This window comes from Bos taurus, chromosome 5 (genome assembly GCF_002263795.3).
Source record: "Bos taurus isolate L1 Dominette 01449 registration number 42190680 breed Hereford chromosome 5, ARS-UCD2.0, whole genome shotgun sequence".
In the NCBI taxonomy this organism is placed as follows: Eukaryota; Metazoa; Chordata; class Mammalia; order Artiodactyla; family Bovidae; genus Bos; species Bos taurus.
Window position 1 is genome coordinate 26,864,391 of NC_037332.1, and position 19,356 is coordinate 26,883,746.

The 19,356-nt window shown below is 52.1% G+C and overlaps 2 protein-coding genes across 4 annotated transcripts; both read right to left on the reverse strand.

The window, feature by feature from the left end:
* Positions 1-3,032: 3,032 nt before the first annotated feature.
* On the reverse strand, positions 3,033-13,399 carry SOAT2 (sterol O-acyltransferase 2). Of its 2 annotated transcripts, none has more exon segments than NM_001101976.2 (15): positions 3,033-3,484; positions 3,671-3,816; positions 4,339-4,474; positions 4,991-5,089; positions 6,179-6,276; positions 6,891-7,020; positions 7,231-7,276; positions 7,785-7,869; positions 8,453-8,522; positions 8,943-9,219; positions 10,922-11,029; positions 11,378-11,437; positions 11,775-11,911; positions 12,717-12,772; positions 13,210-13,399. In NM_001101976.2, coding segments are annotated over 15 exon segments (1,608 nt in total). In that variant the 5' UTR covers positions 13,319-13,399; the 3' UTR covers positions 3,033-3,433.
* A 1,182-nt stretch (positions 13,400-14,581) lies between these two features.
* On the reverse strand, positions 14,582-18,432 carry IGFBP6 (insulin like growth factor binding protein 6). Of its 2 annotated transcripts, none has more exons than XM_005206205.5 (4): positions 18,049-18,432; positions 15,934-16,073; positions 15,656-15,849; positions 14,582-14,888 (listed from the first exon to the last, which is right to left on the reverse strand). In XM_005206205.5, the coding sequence occupies exons 1-4, from the start codon at positions 18,374-18,376 to the stop codon at positions 14,687-14,689; spliced, it is 864 nt and encodes a 287-aa protein (XP_005206262.1). In that variant the 5' UTR covers positions 18,377-18,432; the 3' UTR covers positions 14,582-14,686.
* Positions 18,433-19,356: the final 924 nt, after the last annotated feature.

A 19,356-nucleotide genomic window follows, 5' to 3' on the forward strand; every position in this document is an offset into this window, starting at 1 on the left:
TCTGAGTGAACTCCGGGAGTTGGTGATGGACAGGGAGGCCTGGCGTGCTTCGATTCATGGGGTTGCAAAGAGTTGGACACGACTGAGCGACTGAACTGAACTGAGCGACTGAACTGAACTGAATTGAGCCTCTGAGAACAGAGATGCAGAATTATTTTTAAAATTTAGTAAATAGAAACAAATGATACATTTTAAAATGTGACATCACTATGTAGGATTTATTCCAGAATGTTAACTCAATGTAATTTACATACTGAAAGTTTAAAAAAGGAAAAAATATATAATCATCTCAGTAGATGCAGAAAAAGCATTTGACAAAATTAAGCATCCATTTATTTTTATTTTATATTTTGGCCATGATACATGGCTTGCAGAATCCTGGTTCCCTGACCAGGAGGGATTGAACCCGAGGCCACAGCAGTGAAAGCACTGAGTCCTAACTACTGGACTTCCAGGGAATTTCCTAAACATCCATTTCTGGTAAGAAAAAAAGAAAGAAAAATTTTTAGCAAACTAGAAACAGAAAGAAACTTTCTAAACTTCATAAAGGGCATCCATGAAAAACCTACAGCTAACATTAATGTGAAAATCTGAATGCTTGTCCCTGAGATCAAGGCAAAGATGTCTACTATGATTACTTCTCTCCAACGCTGGAGGGTCTAGGTAGTGCAATAAGGCGAGAAAAAGAAATACAAGGCATTAACATTGGAAAGGAAGGAATACAATTATCTTTATTTGCTGGTGACATGACCATCTCTGTAGAAAATCCTCTGGAGTCTTCAAAAGTAAGCAACTCCTAAAAATAATTAGTACATTCAACAAGGTTTAAAGATACAAGGATAATACACAAAAATCAGTTGATTGGGACTTCCCTGGTGGTCCACCGGTTAAGAATCCACCTGCCAAGGCAGGGGACACAGATTTGATCTCTAGTCGGGGAGTTTAGATTCCCACAGCTGGGTGGGGGGGCAACTGAGGCCCTGTGCCGTGACTACTGAGCCTGTGTGCCCCAGAGCCTCTGCTCCACAGCAAGGGAAGCCCGTGCACCATGAGAGAGCACCCCTGCTCACTGCGACTAGAGAAAGCCCATCCTCTGCAATGAAGACCCAGGGCAGCCGGAAAAAGAGCTGACTTCACTGTACTAGCAATTAACAATCAGAAACTGTAATTAAAAATATCATTAAAACATGAAATACTTAGGGGAGATTCTTACAAAATGTGCAAATCCTGTGCACTAAAAACTACAAAATGTTACTGCCATAAACTAGAGAAGACCTCAATAAATGGAGAGATATAGTATATCAACGGATGGGAAAACTTAGTTTTGTTAAATGTCAATTTTATCCAAATTGGTCTACAGCTATAATGTGTAATTCTAATCAAAATCCCAGCAGACTTTTCTTTCTTTTTTTGAAAGAAACTTATAAGCCGATTCTAAAGTTTATAACGAAAATTCAAAGGACTTCAAATAGGCAAAATGACTGAAAAAGAAGAAGGTTGAATGACTTACACCACCTGTTTTCAAGACATTATGAAGCTACAGTAATCATGAAAGTGTGGTGCTGGTATAAAGAAAGAACAAATAAATAAATGGAACACAATAGAAAGTTCAGAAATTGAACTACAATTGCAAAGTCAAATGCAATGAAAATCACAGCAGTGAAAGCATCAAACCCTAACCATTAGACTACCAAGGAACTCCCTAAATGTCCATTTTATAGTTGTGGAAGCTGAAGCTCGTGAAGTTAAAAGATTTGGCTAAGGTCTGTATAGGAGGTTCTTCTCCTGGGTCCTCTGAAGGAAAGGAGGCCAGCTATGTGCTCTCTGAAAACGTGCTGGAGGTTGCCGGGATTAGAAGGATTAAAGGGTTGTGGAAATGTGATCTGAAGGAGTAGAGGTAGAAGAAGGAGTGACTTGAGTTTGGGGCGGATTGGGGTGGCAGAGAAAAGATAAGGGAGGATGTCACTCAGCCCCTCAGCCCCTCCCATCACAAAGTCCTGCCTTGCAGGCACGCTCTTCAATCATGCCTGTCAAAAGTGGGTCCTCAACATGTTGTTCAGTTGCTAAGTCATGTGTGACTCTTTCTGACCCCACGGACTGCAGCGCTCCAGGCTTCCCTGTCCTTCACTATCTCCTGGAGTTTGCTCAAACTCATGTCCATTGAGTTGGTGATGCCATCCAATCATCTCATCCTCTGTTACCTCCATCTTCTGCCCTCAATTTTTCCCAGCATCAGGGTCTTTTCCAGTGAGTTGGCTCTTCACATCAGGTGACCAAAGTATTGGAGCTTCAGCTTTAGCATCAGTCCATCCAATGAATATTCAGGGTTGATTTCCTTTAGAATTGACTGGTTTGGGCACCATGTACACAATGCTATATTTAAGATGGATAATCAACAAGGACCTATTACAGAGAACTCTGCTCAATGCCATACAGCAACCTTAGATGGGAGGGGAGTTGGATACATGCACATGTATAGCTGAGCTGCTCTGTTGTCCACCTGAAACTATCACAATAGGCTATACTCCAGTATAAAATAAAAGTTTTTTAAAAAAATGGGTCATCACATAGAGAACAGCCTTGTGATTGCCCAGGAGGTGGATGGATTGGGGAGGGATGGACTGGGAGTTGGAGATATGAACTATTATATATAGAATGAATAAACAACAGGTACTGCTATATTATATATAGAATGAATAAACAACAGGGAACTATACTCAATGTCCTGGGATAAACCCCAATGGAAAAGAATATAATTTGAGTTTTGGGCGTGCACACACACACACACACACACACATATAAAAAGAAATCACTTTGTTGTACAGCAAAAATTAACACAACATTGTAAATCAACTTATACTTCAATTGTAAAAAGTTTTTAAAAGTGGATCTTCAAGGGACTTCCTCGGTGGTCCAGTGGTTAAGACTCTGTGCTTCCAATGCAAGGAGTGTGGGTTGGATCCCTGGTCAGGGAACTAAGAACCCACATGCTGTGTGGCGTGGCCAAAAAAAATGGGTCTTCAACAAGTGAATGAATGAATAAAAAGTGATACATACAGTTTATTATTGTATTGGAAAGAGTACAAAGAAACAAATCCTTCTCAGACCTTGATACCTCAGCTTGCTTTAAGTCAAGCCACATTCACCAAATCTGTAAGATCCTTCATGTCTCTGCCAGTCTGAACAGCCATGGAGTGAGAGGGGGCCCTCTGCCCAGTCCACAGGGATGGGGGCTCAAGAGTCATCACCATTCTGAGTCTATGCTCACAGGTCCACAGATCTCAGTCCCTGGAGTTCCCTGGTGGGGTCAGGCATGGCAGGCCCCCTTGACTCAGAGCTCGGTCTGAGAATGCAGAGAGGAGCCTTGGTCTCAGACTTTGCAGGCAGAGAAGAACTTGGTGGTGTCATCTGCGCAGTGACAGTACCCTGGCATTTAGGTATGGCAGGACCAAGATCGAGGTGTCACCAGCCCCCAGAAGGTTGTCTGTGCCAGAGAAAAGTGAGTTATGAATAAGATCCCTTCCAGGGCTTACCCTATGCATCTAAGACACGGGCCCCTGACCATGGCTGTTGAACTGGGCAGCAATAGGGGGCTGGCTGTTGGGGAGAGGAGGCGTGTCCTCCTGGGTGAGGAGCTGAGTGGGCAGGGTGGGGGGTCATGGCCGCTTACCTGGGGCAGGGGGCAGTGGCGCCGTGCATACCACTCCTGGCAGTACAGGCTGACTTGGATGCCCTGGCCCAGGAAGAGCAAGGTCCACATGAGCACGTTCCACGCTGGGCCCGTGCGCCGGTCGTGCATTGTGAAGTTCAGTGGCCCTGATGCAGGAGGAAGGGTGGTCAGCTCAGCTCCAGATACCTGTAATTTATCTTCCTGGCTGCCTTCTTATCTCAGGGCACAGGGAAGAGTTGGAACAGGAAGACTCAGGAAGATCTTGAGCCCAACTCCAGGCACACAAGGAGGTCTCAGGCATTCCTCAGGATTCCTCAGTTACATACACTTCACTATCCTGGCTCCCTTACTGAACCTCCCAACCCACACCAGTTTTCTCCCCTTTGTCTCCCTCTATGTGTGCCCTGCGCAGATGCTCCTCTCCAGCCAGAAGTGTTTTCTTACTGTACTCCCCTCCAGGATACCCCTGTGCTGCCTCCCAATGCTACCTCCTTCCAGCTTCCAAGTCCCCTGCCCCCCTGCAACTCTCACAGACAGCACTATGCCTTCCCCCAAGAGGCATGCACACCCCCTTCGGTCTTGGGTACGTGGCCTCTCCCATCAGTCTGGAATCTCCAAGACTCTTCCCTCGGGATGTCTCTACAAGGGCATACAGAGGCCAAGCTCACCTCCAAAGACAAGGAAGAGCAGCAGCATGACGGGGTAGAAGAATCCCAGGACGAAGCAGAAGATGTACTCATGGACCACTGCTGAGACCAGAAACACGCCCAGCATGGCCGCGCCTCGGGCCCGGCCACCAAGGAGCTGGCAGGGGTCGGGGGAGGAGGGTACAGTGAGTCTCCCTAAGCCCTCTCTGCAAAGAACCCCTCCTTAAGGAAGCCAGAGGGTATGCAGTATGGTGGAAAGAATATGGGCTTTGGGATCAGAAAGGCTGACATATCTTTCTTAAAAGCATTATATTTAGTCTACTGGGCCTTAGAGGCCACTTTCAAAAGGGGGATATAATAATACTTACTTCTCAGGCTTACATTTCAGATTATACAGTATGGGAAAATTCTTGGTAACTGAAAATTGCTATATGCATGTTCCTTAGAAGGCTAAGGAGGGGAGACATGCCCTGTGGAGGAGGTGTAGTTGAGGACAAGGAAGGAAGGAAGTCAGATCATAAGAAGGACTTTCTTTCTGCCTACTGGGTTGGGTAGAATGAGGGAGGTGAAAGTCAAAGGGGCCCTTAGGTCTAGAAAAAATGGAATGTGCAGAGAAAGGGAAAGAGCGGCTGTCCCAGAGAGGTTCTGTTAACTGTGGGAGCTGAGCCCGTACCCAAAGCCCATCTTGATACACGTAGCTGTACAGCCAGTCATGGACCACCACGTTCCATGTGCGGTAGTAGTTGGAGAAGGATGTTGAGTTCCACCAGTCCTGGGGGTGGGGTGGGATGGGGTCAGGGCAGGGGAGGAGGTGATCATCAGGGCCCCGTCTCTGCCCAGCTCCCAGCTGCCCCTCCTTGCTCCCCACTCCCTGGCTGTGTTCTCTGCAAGGGCTGGCTCCCCGCAGGAGAGAGACAGCAAGCATCCGCCTAACTCCCTCCTCAGGCCCTGGGGCCCTTACCCTCCCTGTCTACTCTCAGGAGAAGATTCCAAAGTACCATCCCCACAAAAGCAGTGAGCCCTGGCTGGTCAGGAGGTGGACGGGTGACATTATAAGCATACCCAGAGGAGCACATTTCTCACTGTGGGAGACGGACAGCACAGCTGAGGTTGAAATCGTGCCCCTTGGGGTTAACAGAAACTGGTGACTAACAGAAATTCTTGAGCTTGTCTTACAGAATAGCAGGTAAGGGAACAGTTTGTTAAAAATTCTTCTGCTGTAACCTGCCTTCACTGACAAAGCCTTATTTTATTCTTTTTTTTGACTCCTTACCCATCCCCATACAGATAACACCACTGATGTATGGGTCACTATAGCAACAGGAGGCATACATTTTCCAGGAACTTGAAGTTGGCTCCTGTCTAGTTCAAGTGGGCTAAGACTGGCTAGGACCACTGACCCTAAAACTGGGCCTGTAAAGCTGTTGGATGAATGACTTTTTGATATCAGAGAGCCAAACACTCCACCCTCAGATCATGCCAAGTGTCTCCATTCTTAACATGCATCCCATGAAGAAGCATGTAACTCAGATACACCTGTGCAGAACACCGATTACCTCACCCTTTCTCTACCTCCAATCACTTTTCCCGAGCCTAAGGTCTCCTTGCTTCTTTATCCTATAAATATCTCAAGCCCTTGGCCTTTGGGGAAGCAAATCTGAGATTGTTCTCACTTCTCCTTACTTGTTGAAGAAACCGTTTCTCTGCTGTAAATCTCAGTGTCTCAGTGTTTGACTTAGAATTGGGCCAATGCACCTGGTTTGGTATCAAGGTGAGAACCAACATAGCCACCATCCTCCCCTACGTCCTTCCCTAGCTCTCCCTGCATCCAGCTCCCAGGTGGCCCCGGTCCAGGCCCCACCCGATAGAACATTCTGTCTCCAAATCGTAGCATCTCCGCGAAGGCGTTGAGCCAACAGTGAAGGAAGGCAAAGAAGATGAGCAGCAGCATAAAAATGCCTGGGGAGTGAAGACAAGGGGCTGCACGTCAGACTGGTCTCCCTGGTCCCCCATGAACCTCCAGGGTCCTCCCAGGAAGCCCTCACCCAGCAACCTACCAATCACTTATTAATCATTCACTAATTTATGCATTCATTCATTCAGTCCATTTGCTTATGAAGCCTATGCCTGATGTTGGAACACAGAGATGAATGTTAAAACCTCTGCCTGTTGGGAGAGGCTGGGGAGAGGACAGCAATCTGAAGTGCTGCCACTGTTTAGTCGCTAAGTTGTGTTCAACTCTTTGCGACCACATGGACTGTAGTCCGCCAGGCTCCTCTGTCCATGGAATTCTCCAGGCAAGAATACCGGAGTAAGTTGCTATGTCCTTCTCCAGGGGATCTTTTCGACCCAGGGATCGAACCTGTGTCTGCTGCACTGGCAGGCAGATTCTTTACCGCTGAGCCACCAGGGAAGCCCCAGTCTGAAGTGAGACTCTGACAGTGAGCACCCACAGGAGCGGGCAGATGTCAGAGGGAGAAGGTGTTGAAACTAAGAGTGAGAGGAGAGAGGAGCCCCCTGCTAAGCCTTCTCCAGGGTGCAGCCTTCCGCAGCTCTGCCTCCAGTGGGGATACCTGGCAAGGTGGCATGCATGATGGACAGTACCAGGGCACGGGTGCTGAAGGGCTCCTGGCTCATGTTGGCAAAGACAGGAACACAGAGGCGGCCCAGGATGAAACAGGCGTAGAGCACGCAGCCCAGGGCCTGGAGAGGGGCAGAGGACACATAACTTTGAGAGAAGACACTGGCAACTGCCCCCTTCCTCTGGAACTGGACTCTGGCCCAGCATCTGCCTTCCCTTCTCTTTGCACAACCCTTTGACCTCTTCCCAGGCCTCCCCTACTTTGCTCCCAGAAATGCCCCCTCAGCCACCATGAGTCACAGGTACTCCACGCTTCGACTCTGTCTGCTGACCTGGGCAAAGTTCTTGGCCACATAATTCCACCTGACGTTGGGTGTCCTGTTGCAGCAATGGAATGGAGACAGTATGTTTCTCATCATTTTGTCTTGTTCCTGCCCTGCAGGCATAGCATCCGGGGCCCTCTATCCACAGCTCCCTCAATTGCTGAGGCCTGGGAGGATTACCTGTGGAGGTGGGGATCTAGAACACTTTGGATCTTCCTTAACAAAGATGACAAGTGGAATTTTAGCTTAAGCGCCCACTAAGTTTGCTCCAGACTGGGGGGTTTCCCAGGACATAGGAATTTCAGTGCTAAAACTGGAGCAATGCTGGGCAAACTGGGGCAGTCCTGGGCAAACCAGGACAGTCAGTCACCCTTGCATCACCATGGGCTGGGGCAAGAAGAAGGGGTAACATATCTGTCCCTTATTCCCATCTTTACTGTGAGGTGCTTCCTGAGAAAGTGGCCAGTGTCTGGGTTGAGACTAAACACCTCAGGGAGAGGAGAATAGAAGGGCTGGGTCCCTGGTGGGCCTGGGCACGTGGGGAAGGGGGTGCAGGCTCTTACCTGGGGTAAGTTTCCCTATAGATGAGTGTGGGGCAGAAGAGGAAATAGAGGTAGCTGGAGAAACTGGGGGCCCGGATCCCCTCACCTGAGGAGGAGTAAGAGGGGGCTGTCAGTGAAGAGGGAAGGGAGAGAGGACACAGGTGGGCGGGGTGCCAGGGAAGGGCAGTGCGACTGGTGAATAGAGCTGGAGAGGATAGAGGTGTAGGGTGGGTCAGCACCTGGATAGGGGATCTGAAGGTGGGGGGAGGAGGTGAAGCTGGGCAGGAGTTGAACCTGCCTTTCAACAGCCTCCTTTTGCTTCTGTTCCAGGTATCCCCCTCCTTTTCTGGCACAAGACCTACTGTGGCCAGAGCTTCATTTGGCACCCACAAGTCCCACCACCCGATTCTTTCTCCTTCTGGTTTGACTTTCTCATATAAGGCTCTCATACCCTGGGTCTAAATAAGGATGAGCCAGAAGTCCTGGGCAGTAGAGCAGCCTCTCAGAAGTGGGACCTAAGAGAACGCCGATTGACTAAGGCCCAGAGAGCCCAGTTGGCGGCTGGAGGTGTGCCCTGTGGGCAAGATGGGCTTAGAAAGTTGGAGCTTTTATGAGGCTCTTGCACCTGCTGGCTTCACTCAACCAACCAAGAGGACTGAGTTCACAGCAGCGCCCGCTGAAGGCCTCACCTCCTCTGGCCCAAAGTGTCCCAGGTCCCGTCTCTCTCAGGAAGGAGTAGCTTTTCATCAGGAGCCTGACCTGAGGCGGAATAGAAAAGAGGTTAAGGTGCTGTGGGACTTTGCACAGATCACTTAACCTCTCTGTGTTCACGTTTACACAGGCAGAGGGGCAGACTGTAAACTTTGTATGGTCAAAGCCCATACTTTGATCTTTTTGTTGGACAGTCTTATAGCCTAACACAGATGGCTGATGGGATGAATCTAGGGTAAAGGAGTACCAGAAAGGGCAGAGCCTGTAGTCGGCCAACTCCCTTCGATTATATGATTATATTTGCATAGCAGTGTCCATTTGTTTACATTTGTTTGGAGACTGCTGGTTGGCTCAAATCTCTCGCAAAGGACTCTGCCCCTGATAATTAGCTCCGCCCCCACCAATACAGTATCCACTGCCCTCTCTCCCAGGGGCCCCACCCCACCATTGGTCCTGCCAACCACCTACCTGCTCAAAGACTAGGACACAGCGGGAGGCTGGCGGGAGCTGATACTCCACTGCCACGTGGACTGGGAGGATGCCAAGCACCACGGTGTGGGCAGCCAGCAGCAAGCAGCCCAGGCCCACCCGCAGGGTCCAGGCCCCTCCAGACTGGGGCCTCTCCCACAGCCGCAGGGCCTGGTAGGGCACCAGCAGAGTGGACAGGAACATGGGGACCCACGTCACCAGAGCCAAGGGCAGCTGTCCGAAGCTGAAGGTCAGTAGATCGAACTCCATCATCAGCCTGCCAGTGGGGAAGGCAACAAAGTAGACAAGCGTGAGGCCCATCCTTGTCCCCTTCCTCTGCAGTCAGAGCTCTTGGAAGACAAACTACTGAGCCCACCTGCTGCAAGTACTGAAGCTCTCGGGCCTTGAGCCCGTGCTCTGCAGCGGGAGAAGCCGCCGCAATGAGAAGCCCTTGCACCAAGCTAGAGTAGCCCCTGCTCCCCACAACTGGATGCAGCAAAGAAGACCCAGCACGGCCAAAACCAAATAAAATTGTCAACATTATATATCGGTGTAAAATTATATATATATATATTATATATATATATATATATATATAATATATAATATAATATATATATTGTATATAGTTTGGGAAATCCCTGGAGATCCAGTGGTTAGAACTCCGTGCTTTCACTGCGGTGGCTCGGCTTCAATCCCTGGTTGGGGAACTAAGATCCAGTAAGCCATACAGTGTGGCCGAAAAAGGATGCATGGCTTGTAATGGTAAATTAGAAGCGATTTATAAATCCATTAGTAAAGAACTAAATGATCAAAAGCTGGCACTTTCAGACTTTGCAGCCATTAAAATCAATGGAGCAACATGGAAAGATCTCTAAGGTGGGTCTTTAGGGAGTGAAAAGGAAGCAAAAGGTACAGTAAGTATCTTAGTAATGTAAGCCCCTCCCTTCCCCCCTCCAATACATCCCCTTGTTCTTACATCTGGAAGTGGAGGCATGGAAAATGCCCTGGAGAGAAACTCTTAACAACTGTTAAATATGTTACCTCTGGGGAGTGATCTGGGATAGAGGGGATGGTGGAGGAGTCACTCTGCATATATTTGAAAATTTACTGAGAGTTGATCCTTAATTATAAGGATTGACAACAATTTTATCAAAAGGAAGTGCTGTTGCTGAACCTGCAAATCTTTGGTCCTTTTCCTTTTACTGCTTCCTAAGCTATCTAGCGAAGAGTCGGACACGACTGAGCGACTTCACTTTCACTTTTCACTTTCATGCATTGGACAAGGAAATGGCAAACCACTTCAGTGTTCTTGCCTGGAGAATCCCAGGGATGGGGAAGCCTGGTGGGCTGCCGTCTATGGGGTCGCACAGAGTCGGACACGACTGAAGCAACTTAGCAGCAGCAAGCTATCTGGAGGGTGAGGCGGGATTATGCAAATCCAAACCCCCAAGGGTCCACAGTCCCCTAAGGCTCATCCCAGAGAGGGAAGGGGTTTTGTAGGGAAACCTGGGCTCTTGTGTGCATACATCTGTCTTCCCCACAAGATTGGGAATGCCTCACAGACAGAGGCATGGCCCATCCTCTGGCCCCCAGGGCTGGTACTTCGGGGACTCACTGGAGGTTGCTTGAACTGAAAGCACTGTCTTGGAATGGAGTGTGTGAGAGCAGTGAGGTGGGAACCACACTTACGAGTGCGTGTACACGCATGTCTGCCTCAGGACAAGGGTTCCAGAGGATGTGAGTGGGGGCCTAGTGTCCCCAGGGGACTGATCCTGGGTAAACAGACCAAAGGCCATCCAAGGCTGTGCAGGGAAATCTAAGAGGGCTTTGGGGGTAGGAAGGTGGTTGGAAGCAATGTTGATGTGTGTCTAATAATCAAATGCACTTGCTCTGTGGGGCCCCAGTGGTGGGTGGAGTTCTAGGAGCCCGGGTGCTCTGATCTGGTCTGCGGGCCTATGAGAGGGAGGGGTGCCTACCTGCCCTCATCAATGAGGTCGATGGCCAGGGTGCTGATGATGAAGACACACAGGCCGGCGACAAACATATGGTAGATGGTGCGGAAGTGCGGCACCTCCATCAGCTCGCTGGAAGGACAGGGCCCTGAATGTCAGTGGGAGAGTCCTTGAGGTGGTGCAGACCAGCGCAGGCACTGCACACAGTGGGGATGGGGCCTAGCGACTGGGAACTTGAAGGGACAGGCTGTGGTACGGCTGGGACTTCTGTCCAAAGCCCTTCCAGCCCAGACAACTCTCATCCTGGTGGCCTTTCTTCCACGATTACGCCCAGGGCAAAAGGAGAAACAGAACCTTAGAAACCATCTCCACATCCTCTCCCAAACCACCTAGAGCCTGAGGATGACAAATGAGGTGTCCTGGATCCCCAGACAAAGCTCTTTCTTTTTTCCCCATCCTCTGTCTTCACCCCTGACTTACTCAAGCAGGGACTTGCGGATGATGAAAACTTTTCGTTTCCCCAGGGACGGCTCCCGGGTCCTGAATTGAGACAGTTGTTCTGGGTTAGGAACCAAAGGCAGAAGGCTATAAGCAGAGCGTAGGGCTTTGCAGGAGGTCACTACTTGGGAGCCAAGGGCAGTAGTAGGGGAAGGTCAGGGTTAGGGCCAGCAGGCAGGACGAGGTGAAAAGCTCATGGCCAATGGAGAGCAAAGCCCAGTGGTCAATGTCAGGAAGACAGAGGCGATGAGGGAAGACTGAAGTCCAAGTTACATCCATGCTGGAAAAGGGCCCGGGAGATACCATCTGTGGCTCATAGTCCTTATGATGGAGGAGGCTACACAGCCGCTCCCCAGCCCCCGGCTCCTGAGACTCTTACTTGCGCAAGGAGTCTGGAGGGACGGAGGGCACTGGTCTGTCTTGCAGTGGGTAAGCTTGAACTGCCTCCCACATGGCCTGATCCAGCAGCTCCATCAGCTGGCCCTGCGCTTGCTCCAGCAACTGTGTCTTTACAGCCTGCAGGACAAAGCAGGGCAGGGTGCACAGTCCCTTCATCCAGTCAGCCTTCCTCCCATTCACCAAACACTTCCCGAGCCTTCCTCCATGCCAGGCACACTGCTAAGGGCCCAAGATGGACAGAAGAACAAGCATGGCTCCTGCCCAGAGGTCCCCCTTTCCTGCAATTTAACTCTCTCTGGTTTCCCAGGGCAGCCGTGAGGATGCAGGAAAGAGGATTTCAGTCTCTGGATCTGACCCCCAACCACCTTGTCATCTCTGCTCCTACTCTTTCCTCCCTGACCCCAGCCTTTCCTCTCCTGACCTCCAGTCCTGCTAACAGAAGACTGTTTACCAGCAGACTTTGGGTCCCTCCCCTGATGACCTGTGCTTCAAACTCCTCCGTCTTAACCCTTAGCTCTACCCTAATCTCAGAGAAGGCAATGGCACCCAACTCCAATACTCTTGCTTGGAAAATCCCATGGGCGGTGGAGCCTGTTAGGCTGCAATCCATGGGGTCGCCAAGAGACGGACACGACTGAACGACTTCACTTTCACTTTTCACTTTCATGCATTGGAGAAGGAAATGGCAACCCACTCCAGTGTTCTTGCCTGGAGAATCCCAGGGACGGGGGAGCCTGGTGGGCTGCCGTCTATGGGGTCGCACAGAGTCTGACACGACTGAAGTGACTTAGCAGCAGCAGCAGCAGCTACCCTGATCTGAGAGGTTTGAACCCAAGAACAAATTCTCTTTATCACCAAACCAGTCCTCACCCCTTGCTCCCTCCACTCCCGGACCGTCCGTTTGACCTCCGACATCCCTCACCTGCATATGCTGGGTCCATTGCACCAAATCTGGGCCTCTGTGCACCTCCGCGTTTCCTGGGAAAAGGAGTTAGGGTTTTGCTGTCTAGTGCAGACCCAGAGGCTTTCTCTGTCCAGCAAGTTCGCTTTCTGTGTGCTCAACAGCCTCCCCTCCCCACAACCAGTCAATGTCTAGTACCATGGCCGGGGTAGGGAGGGGGAGAGGGCTGGGGGTAATCAGAAGGAGGGTATTTTTGCAGGGGGTGAGCAGATCATTGGCAACCGGGGAGCCTGATGACATTACTGGAAACAGGGTACCCAGGGAACAAGAAGCTACTTTAATCACCGACTGGAGTGAAAAAGAGTCAGAAAGACAAGGGAAGGCACTGAATAGCCCGTTTCTCCTTATTTCCCCAGCTGGGGAGTTAGGAGGCAGAGGCTGGGGTCTGCAGGAAGGATTGAAGGTAGATAGCAGGAGCCCCCTCTCGCCAGCGTAACCCCACCTCCAACGCCACCTGGACATTCTGCACCCCCAGAGTGGGGTTCCCCTTCTCTGGAGGGCCGGTCCTCCTGCTGTCTTCCTAGCCTTTCTCTTCTCTGCACTTGGGCCGCCCTTGGCTCCATGATGTGAGTCTTGACCCGGCAGTGGCAGCTGATCAGTGTTTTCTCCTTTCCTGCAAGCTTGCCTGGCTGAGCGCTTATCTCGGTACCTCTGACAGCACCAAAGACTAAAGTCCTTTCAGGAGGAGGGGTTATAGGTTATTTGATCCCCTATCCCCATCCAGAAGGCAGAACCATCTCAGCTATAGGCTCTGCTTTGTTGGCTGTCACAAGAGATTCCCCTACCCCACCCCACCCCCACCAACAAACACCCTCGGCCACCATCCAGATGCCCAGCTCTCTCCCACAAAAATGGGGGTTCTGCACCCATACACGTCATGGGGAGGGGGACTTTGCTCCTCTGAGGCTTATCACCTGGTATGGCTGCTTCACCTGCTCAGTAGGCTGAAGGTTGGGGAGGAGTCAGCAACATCTTCAGGTATCAGGGCACTCAGCTCCCTGAGACCATAAGGTGTGTGAAAGAACCTTGTCAACACAGCTTTGTGTGCACGTGATGACTATTCTATGAGGTGGGTACCTGTGACAACTGCGGGGCTGTGGCCCCTCCGGGGAGCTGGGGGCTGGGGGCTCTGGACACCAGCTCTTCCCTACACCTGCTTGGGTTAGCAGGTAAGCAGAAAGGAGACAAAACAAAAACTTATTCAGCACCTGGGGATGCCCAGCACTATCATGTATGGAAGAACCAGATTTCAATCCTTCCACGATCATTTGCTGGCTGTGGAATTTCAGGCAAAGGACCCAAATAGTTTAAGCTGAAGTTTCCTCCTCTGAAAAACAGGTTCAAAAGTCCCTATCTCACAAGGTAAGCACAAAATGAAGTAGTCCAGGTAAAAGCACATGGTCCAGGGCATGGCCCATGGCAAGAACACAATAAATACTAATTCCCTTCCCTTTTTAATATGAAGTAACAGAAGGGTAAGAGTTTTTCTTTGTTGAGCTCCTGGTGGGGATTAACTATTAACGCTTCCTCTCCTTTTATGTCCAAAGATCAATGGTAGAAACAAGGTCAAAACTTCAGACCAAGGCCTGCCAAGGCCTCAACGTCTCCCCACCCCCATCTTCTGCTTCCCACTCCCTGGTGGGCAGTTGGGTGAGGCTTGAGGCTGTGAAACCTCTACCAGTGGCTGTCTCTGTCATTCCGAGTGTGGCAGGAAGGACTGAGGGCAGTCCACAAGAGAGCTTCTATGGGGGTGCTGGGCGGAGGTAGAAAGAAGGGCCAGTGACTCCATAAATGTGAGAGGTGAACACAGAGACATAAACCAGAGATCCCCCAACACAGCTTTATTAACACCCCAAGCCGACACCAACAATCTTTCCACATGTGAGGCCCCAGGGGTGAGGGGGACAGCGGGGCAGGGCCTGAACGTGTAGTTACCCATCACTCAACAAATAACCAAGAGGACGGCCCCATGCTCCTGCCAGTGGCCCTGCAGCCCCCAGCCCAGGCTTAGCCGCTGCTGCCGGTGGGGCAGAGGGAGCTTCCATCGCCGCCTTCTGAAGACCCGGGCAGGGGCTGGCCCATGCGATCCACACACCAGCAAGGACCTCGGCGCTGCCCCTGGGAGGAGCGGCACTGGGGAGAGAGGCACAGGGATCAGAGGTGCCTCGAGGCTCCAGCAGGAGAGATGGGAGGGGCCCCGGGGTTGGGAACGGGCTGTGGATTCTTGAGTCTGAGTCTGTGGAGACATCTGAGTGTTCTCAGGATAGTGAGCCCCACTGGCTTCCTTTCCGTGGCTTCTCTTCTCCACCCACCAGAGCATGCCCGTTCTTCTAGGCTAGAGCCATGGTTCTCAAAGTGTGGTTTCTGAACCAACAGGATCACTAGGGGCCACATTAGAATGCAAATTCTCAGGCTCTGCGGGCGGGGGTCTGCCACTGATGTTCATGGCAGGGTGATTTTGATGCTTATGTGAACCTCTCTCAGAGTTAGATGTTCCTTAGATAATCTAAGAGCTTCCCTGGTGGCTCAGATGGTAAAGAACCCGCCTGCAGCGCAGGAGACCTGGGTTCGATCCCTGGGTTGGGAAGATCCCTAGGAGAAGGGAACGGCTACCCACTCCAGTATTCTGGCATGGAGAATCCCATGGACAGAGGAGCCTAGCAGGCTATACAGTCCATGGGGGTCACAAAGGGTCAGACAGGACTGAGCGACTTTCAGTTTCACTTAGATAATCTAACCCCTCCCACAGCTGCGGTCGGCTATTCTCTATGTGTGGCCCTAAAGCTAGGAGAGCCCTAAAGGAAGGGCAGCGTCTCATTTATACAACTCTGTAAATCCCCAACTCTGTAAAACCCAATCATCTTGTACTATGGGCCAAGGGAGGGGAGGAATGGCCTCACCTGCCGCTTCCGGTAGAAGCCCCTATGGTCACAATTAGGCACGTAGAGGGTGTGAGCCCCGCGGAAGACCTCGGTCTGGAGTTGCTGCAGCACGGAGTCCAGATGTTTGCGGCAGGGACCCTTGGGGGGAGGGACAGCTCCGCTGCAGAGCCTGCTGGGCCCACCAGCCAGGCTCCCAGGACTGGGATGGGAGACTTTGGCAAGCCCAAGGGAGTGGTCTCAGAGGAGAATCTCCAGGGCTCCCCACCCCTTCTGCACCCTGCCAGCCCCAAACTCACCATCTCAGTGTCTTGTACGCCCCCAGAATTGGACCGGGAAGGAGTGGTAGAGGTCCCCGAGTTCCTCTGTTGGTCTCTGCGGTTCACGTCCTGCGAGCGAGCGGTCCCTGCTTGGGGCTTACTCTCCTTGGGATTCTCTCCTACAGCCGCAAGAGGAATGGTGGAAGAAGAGCCCGGAAATCAACCAGATGTCAAACAGAGTCAAGTGGAAAGGAGCGGGGTTTTCAGAGCAGTGATGGGGCTTAGAGTCTGGCTCCACTGTTACCTTCTCAAGGCCTAGGTTTCCTTCTCTGAACAATGGTGATATTACCTTTCATGATAATATCCCCAGGCTAGTTTTAAGGCTTATAAAAGACAAGTGCTTTGGAAAGCGAAAATCAATACCGTACAAGCATTGACAGAGAGCCTTGGGGCTTTGGGTAAAAAGGCCTGGTTGTTCCACAGGAGGCCAGCAGGGGGCGCACCAAGCCAGGGAGATGGGGCAGAAGAGAAACGACGATGCGAGCGGGTCAGCAGGGACCCAAGTGGAATGTGTGTCCTCCCTGTGACCCTAATGTGACTCAGCCTAGCCCTCCCAGGCCGGAGACACAGTTAATTTAGGGGCACTGCAATGGGGGCCTTTTGGTCCCCTGAGGCTCAGCCAAGCTCAACTCCCGCGGTCCCAGGAACCTGTGCAATTCAGCCCTTAACCAGGAGGTGGAAGGAGAGCAGACTGTAAAGGTGCAGAAATGAAAGGTTCCAACCTGCGGGCTGCTCCCTTCTCTGAAAAAAGTTTCACGCACGGTACTGGGGGGCTTGGGGAGAGCTCAGGATGAGAAGGGAAAGTCAGAGTGTCGGGGTGAAAAAAAGACACGGAGGAGAGTTGGCGCTGCTTGGAATTTGCCCCAGCTAGAAATGAAATATTATGAGCCCTGAAGTGACGTCTCTCCCTCTCCACGCACAAAGACAAGCTCTGCTCAGCCCCCAGACCTCAAGCCTAGACAGTTGCTCCCATCTCAAAACCCAAGAACCATTTCTTCTGCAACCCCAAATCTGATCTTTCTTCCTCCACACTTCTTAGATCTTGCCTCTCATTCTCTCTATTCAGTATCCTACCATGACCATGCTGCCAGCTGCCTCCTCTGACCCACCCAGACCACCACTTTCCAGGAGAACCCCAAGCAGCTTGGACCCAGGCATTTGGGACTGAAAGAAACTGAAAGTTGATTTCCCATCCCTTCCCATGGAAGCGCTCAGATGCCCTTGGGGTGGGGGCCGTTTTACATTTCCTGCTCTCCGCATCTCCCTGCTGCCCCCCATCTTTCAGGTTCTGACTCACTTCTGTCCCACCCACTCAATGACTCAGCCTTCTATTCTCCTCTCTGGCTTAGGGTGCGGTGAGGTGGGTGGAGGGTTCTGAAAAGCTTTAAATCATAACCCTGATTTGGCAGATTCCTTCTTTTCCCACCTCTAACCCTCCCCCTGGGGGCGGGGGAGAGGGCCAGCGCCAACCCTCTGACCCTAGTCTAGTCTAAAACAGCTCTGGATTTGAGCCATCTTCTATTTTTCACTCTACGTTCAGGTGCTTTGGTCACCCTGATATTAAAAGGAGATATTTCTCAGTGTGTTCAGGGTTTGAGAGTCTGGAGTTCTCTTCCCTCTTTTTCTAAGTGGAAGCTGGGAACAATGTCTGGGTGCTTTCTCCAGCTTGGGCGTCTAGGGCTGAAGGAGCTGGGCTTCTGTGGCATACAGCAAGTCCCTAAACCCTTCCAACTCTCCCTTTCCCCTCAAGAGAAAATAGGCTGAGGGGGCAAAAAAGGTTGCCGGGTCAGACATCTCCCTGCTTCGCCCCTAGGGCCGGCAGCCTCACTCCAGCCTTGTAGGAGCTCCCCGCACTTGCCCTTTCACCCCCCAACATATACCCCCCTCCCACCCCCCTCCCGGAGCTCAGGATGGGAAAGGAAAGTCAGGGTGTCAGGGCGAAGAAAAGACAAGGAGGGGAGCAGGCACTGCTTGGAATCTGCCAGAGATAGGGAGAAGGAAGCGTCCATCTGGCCGAGCTCATCCCTCGGGACCCAGTCTGCAGAATTGCGGGGCTCCCGTGGGCGGGGCAGGGGCGGGGCGCGGCGGACTCACCCGAGGGCGTGCGCGCCCGGCCGCAGCGGCCCCGGCCCTGCAGCAGAGCCCGCAAAGGCAAATCCTCTTTCTCCGGCGGCTGGCACTGCAGTCCTGGGGCGCAGTTGGGAGTGTAGACCCCGCACTGCTGCCCCTCCCTCCTGAGACAGCCCCCAGCTTCCGCACAGCCTTCTGCCGCCGGCCCCCCATCCTCCTCCTCCGCGCAGCCCCCTGGACAACCCGCCGACACCCCCTGCCCGCAGCCTGGGCACCTTGCCAAGGCGCCTCCTGGGCGGGCAGCGAGCAGCAAAGTTAGCAGCAGTGGCGGCAGCAGCCTGTGGGGGGTCATGGTCAGGATTTTCGCCCCGTCCAGTCCTCCCAGAGCAGTCGTAGCGAAGCTGCTGCCCGCCGCCGCCCCTCTGCCTTAAGTAGCCGCCGGCAGGGGCCGGGCCCTTTAAGAGCCAGGTGAAGGGGGGGCGTGTGGAGAAGGCAGGGGCATTCCCTAAACTGGGTGGGACTGGAGAGGCCCCCCCTCCACCTGGGTCCTCCCCACTCTTCTCTACCTCCTCCCTTCCCAGTTTCTGTTTTCTTCCCAAATTACTCTGATTTTTCTTGCTTTGTTCCCGGGAATCTCGCCCGGAATTTGGGAGCTGGACAGCTGGCTGGAGGCCCTGGAGGGTGGGAAGTGGTGGAAGCAGGAGAGGACCGGAGTTGGGATGAGGGGGAAATCTGAAAGCCAGTTCGGGGGTGTGTGTGGCGGGTGAAGGAGACCCAGGGATTCCGGTGGGGAGGGAGAAGATGGCGGACTTAAGTGGACGAAGAAGGGGTGGTGTGGAGGTCGGGAGGGGGATGCGGGCGAAGAAAAGAGAGAAAAGGCGGAGACGACGGAGAAGTCGGGTTTTGGGAGAACCGACTGCTGATGGGGGAGAGTAAACCGAGGGCGAGGAGAGGAAGAGCAAAGCTGAGGGAGGAACAAGAGAAAGTTTCCCTGAAACGGGACTGAGGGGAAGGCAGGAGATGGGGCCAGCCTTGAGTAGGATGTTGGAAAAGCGGGGGAGCACGCCTTGGATGAACTGTCAGAAATCCGAGGACTATACTGGGGCCATAAGAGCCTGGAAGGATTGTGGGGCGTGGTGGGGGAGGCAGCGAGGCGGCAGTGTGGCAATAGGAGAGCTGGCTGAACACCTGGGAGGTAGGGATGGGTGACTGACCAGCTGAAATTATGGGGGGTTGGGGTGGGGAGGTAGAGGAACCCACACTCTGGCTGCTCTAAGGGACGGTGGCCAAAGAGCAGACCTCAACCAACCTCTGTCCTTCATCCAAGTCAGC

Coding starts and splice junctions, on each gene's coding strand:
- SOAT2 (XM_010804902.4), bottom strand. CDS start 13,318: ATGGAGCCAAGGGCGGCCCAAGTGCAGAGAAGAGAAAGGCTAGGAAGA. Junction 11,912..12,716: donor AATGGACCCAGCATATGCAG/GTGAGGGATGTC, acceptor TTTGTCCTGCAG/GCTGTAAAGACACAGTTGCT. Junction 7,870..8,452: donor GACACTTTGGGCCAGAGGAG/GTGAGGCCTTCA, acceptor ACTCCTCCTCAG/GTGAGGGGATCCGGGCCCCC.
- IGFBP6 (XM_005206205.5), bottom strand. CDS start 18,376: ATGACCCCCCACAGGCTGCTGCCGCCACTGCTGCTAACTTTGCTGCTC. Junction 15,850..15,933: donor GCGTACAAGACACTGAGATG/GTGAGTTTGGGG, acceptor GGCTTGCCAAAG/TCTCCCATCCCAGTCCTGGG. Junction 14,889..15,655: donor GCTTCTACCGGAAGCGGCAG/GTGAGGCCATTC, acceptor CTCTCTCCCCAG/TGCCGCTCCTCCCAGGGGCA.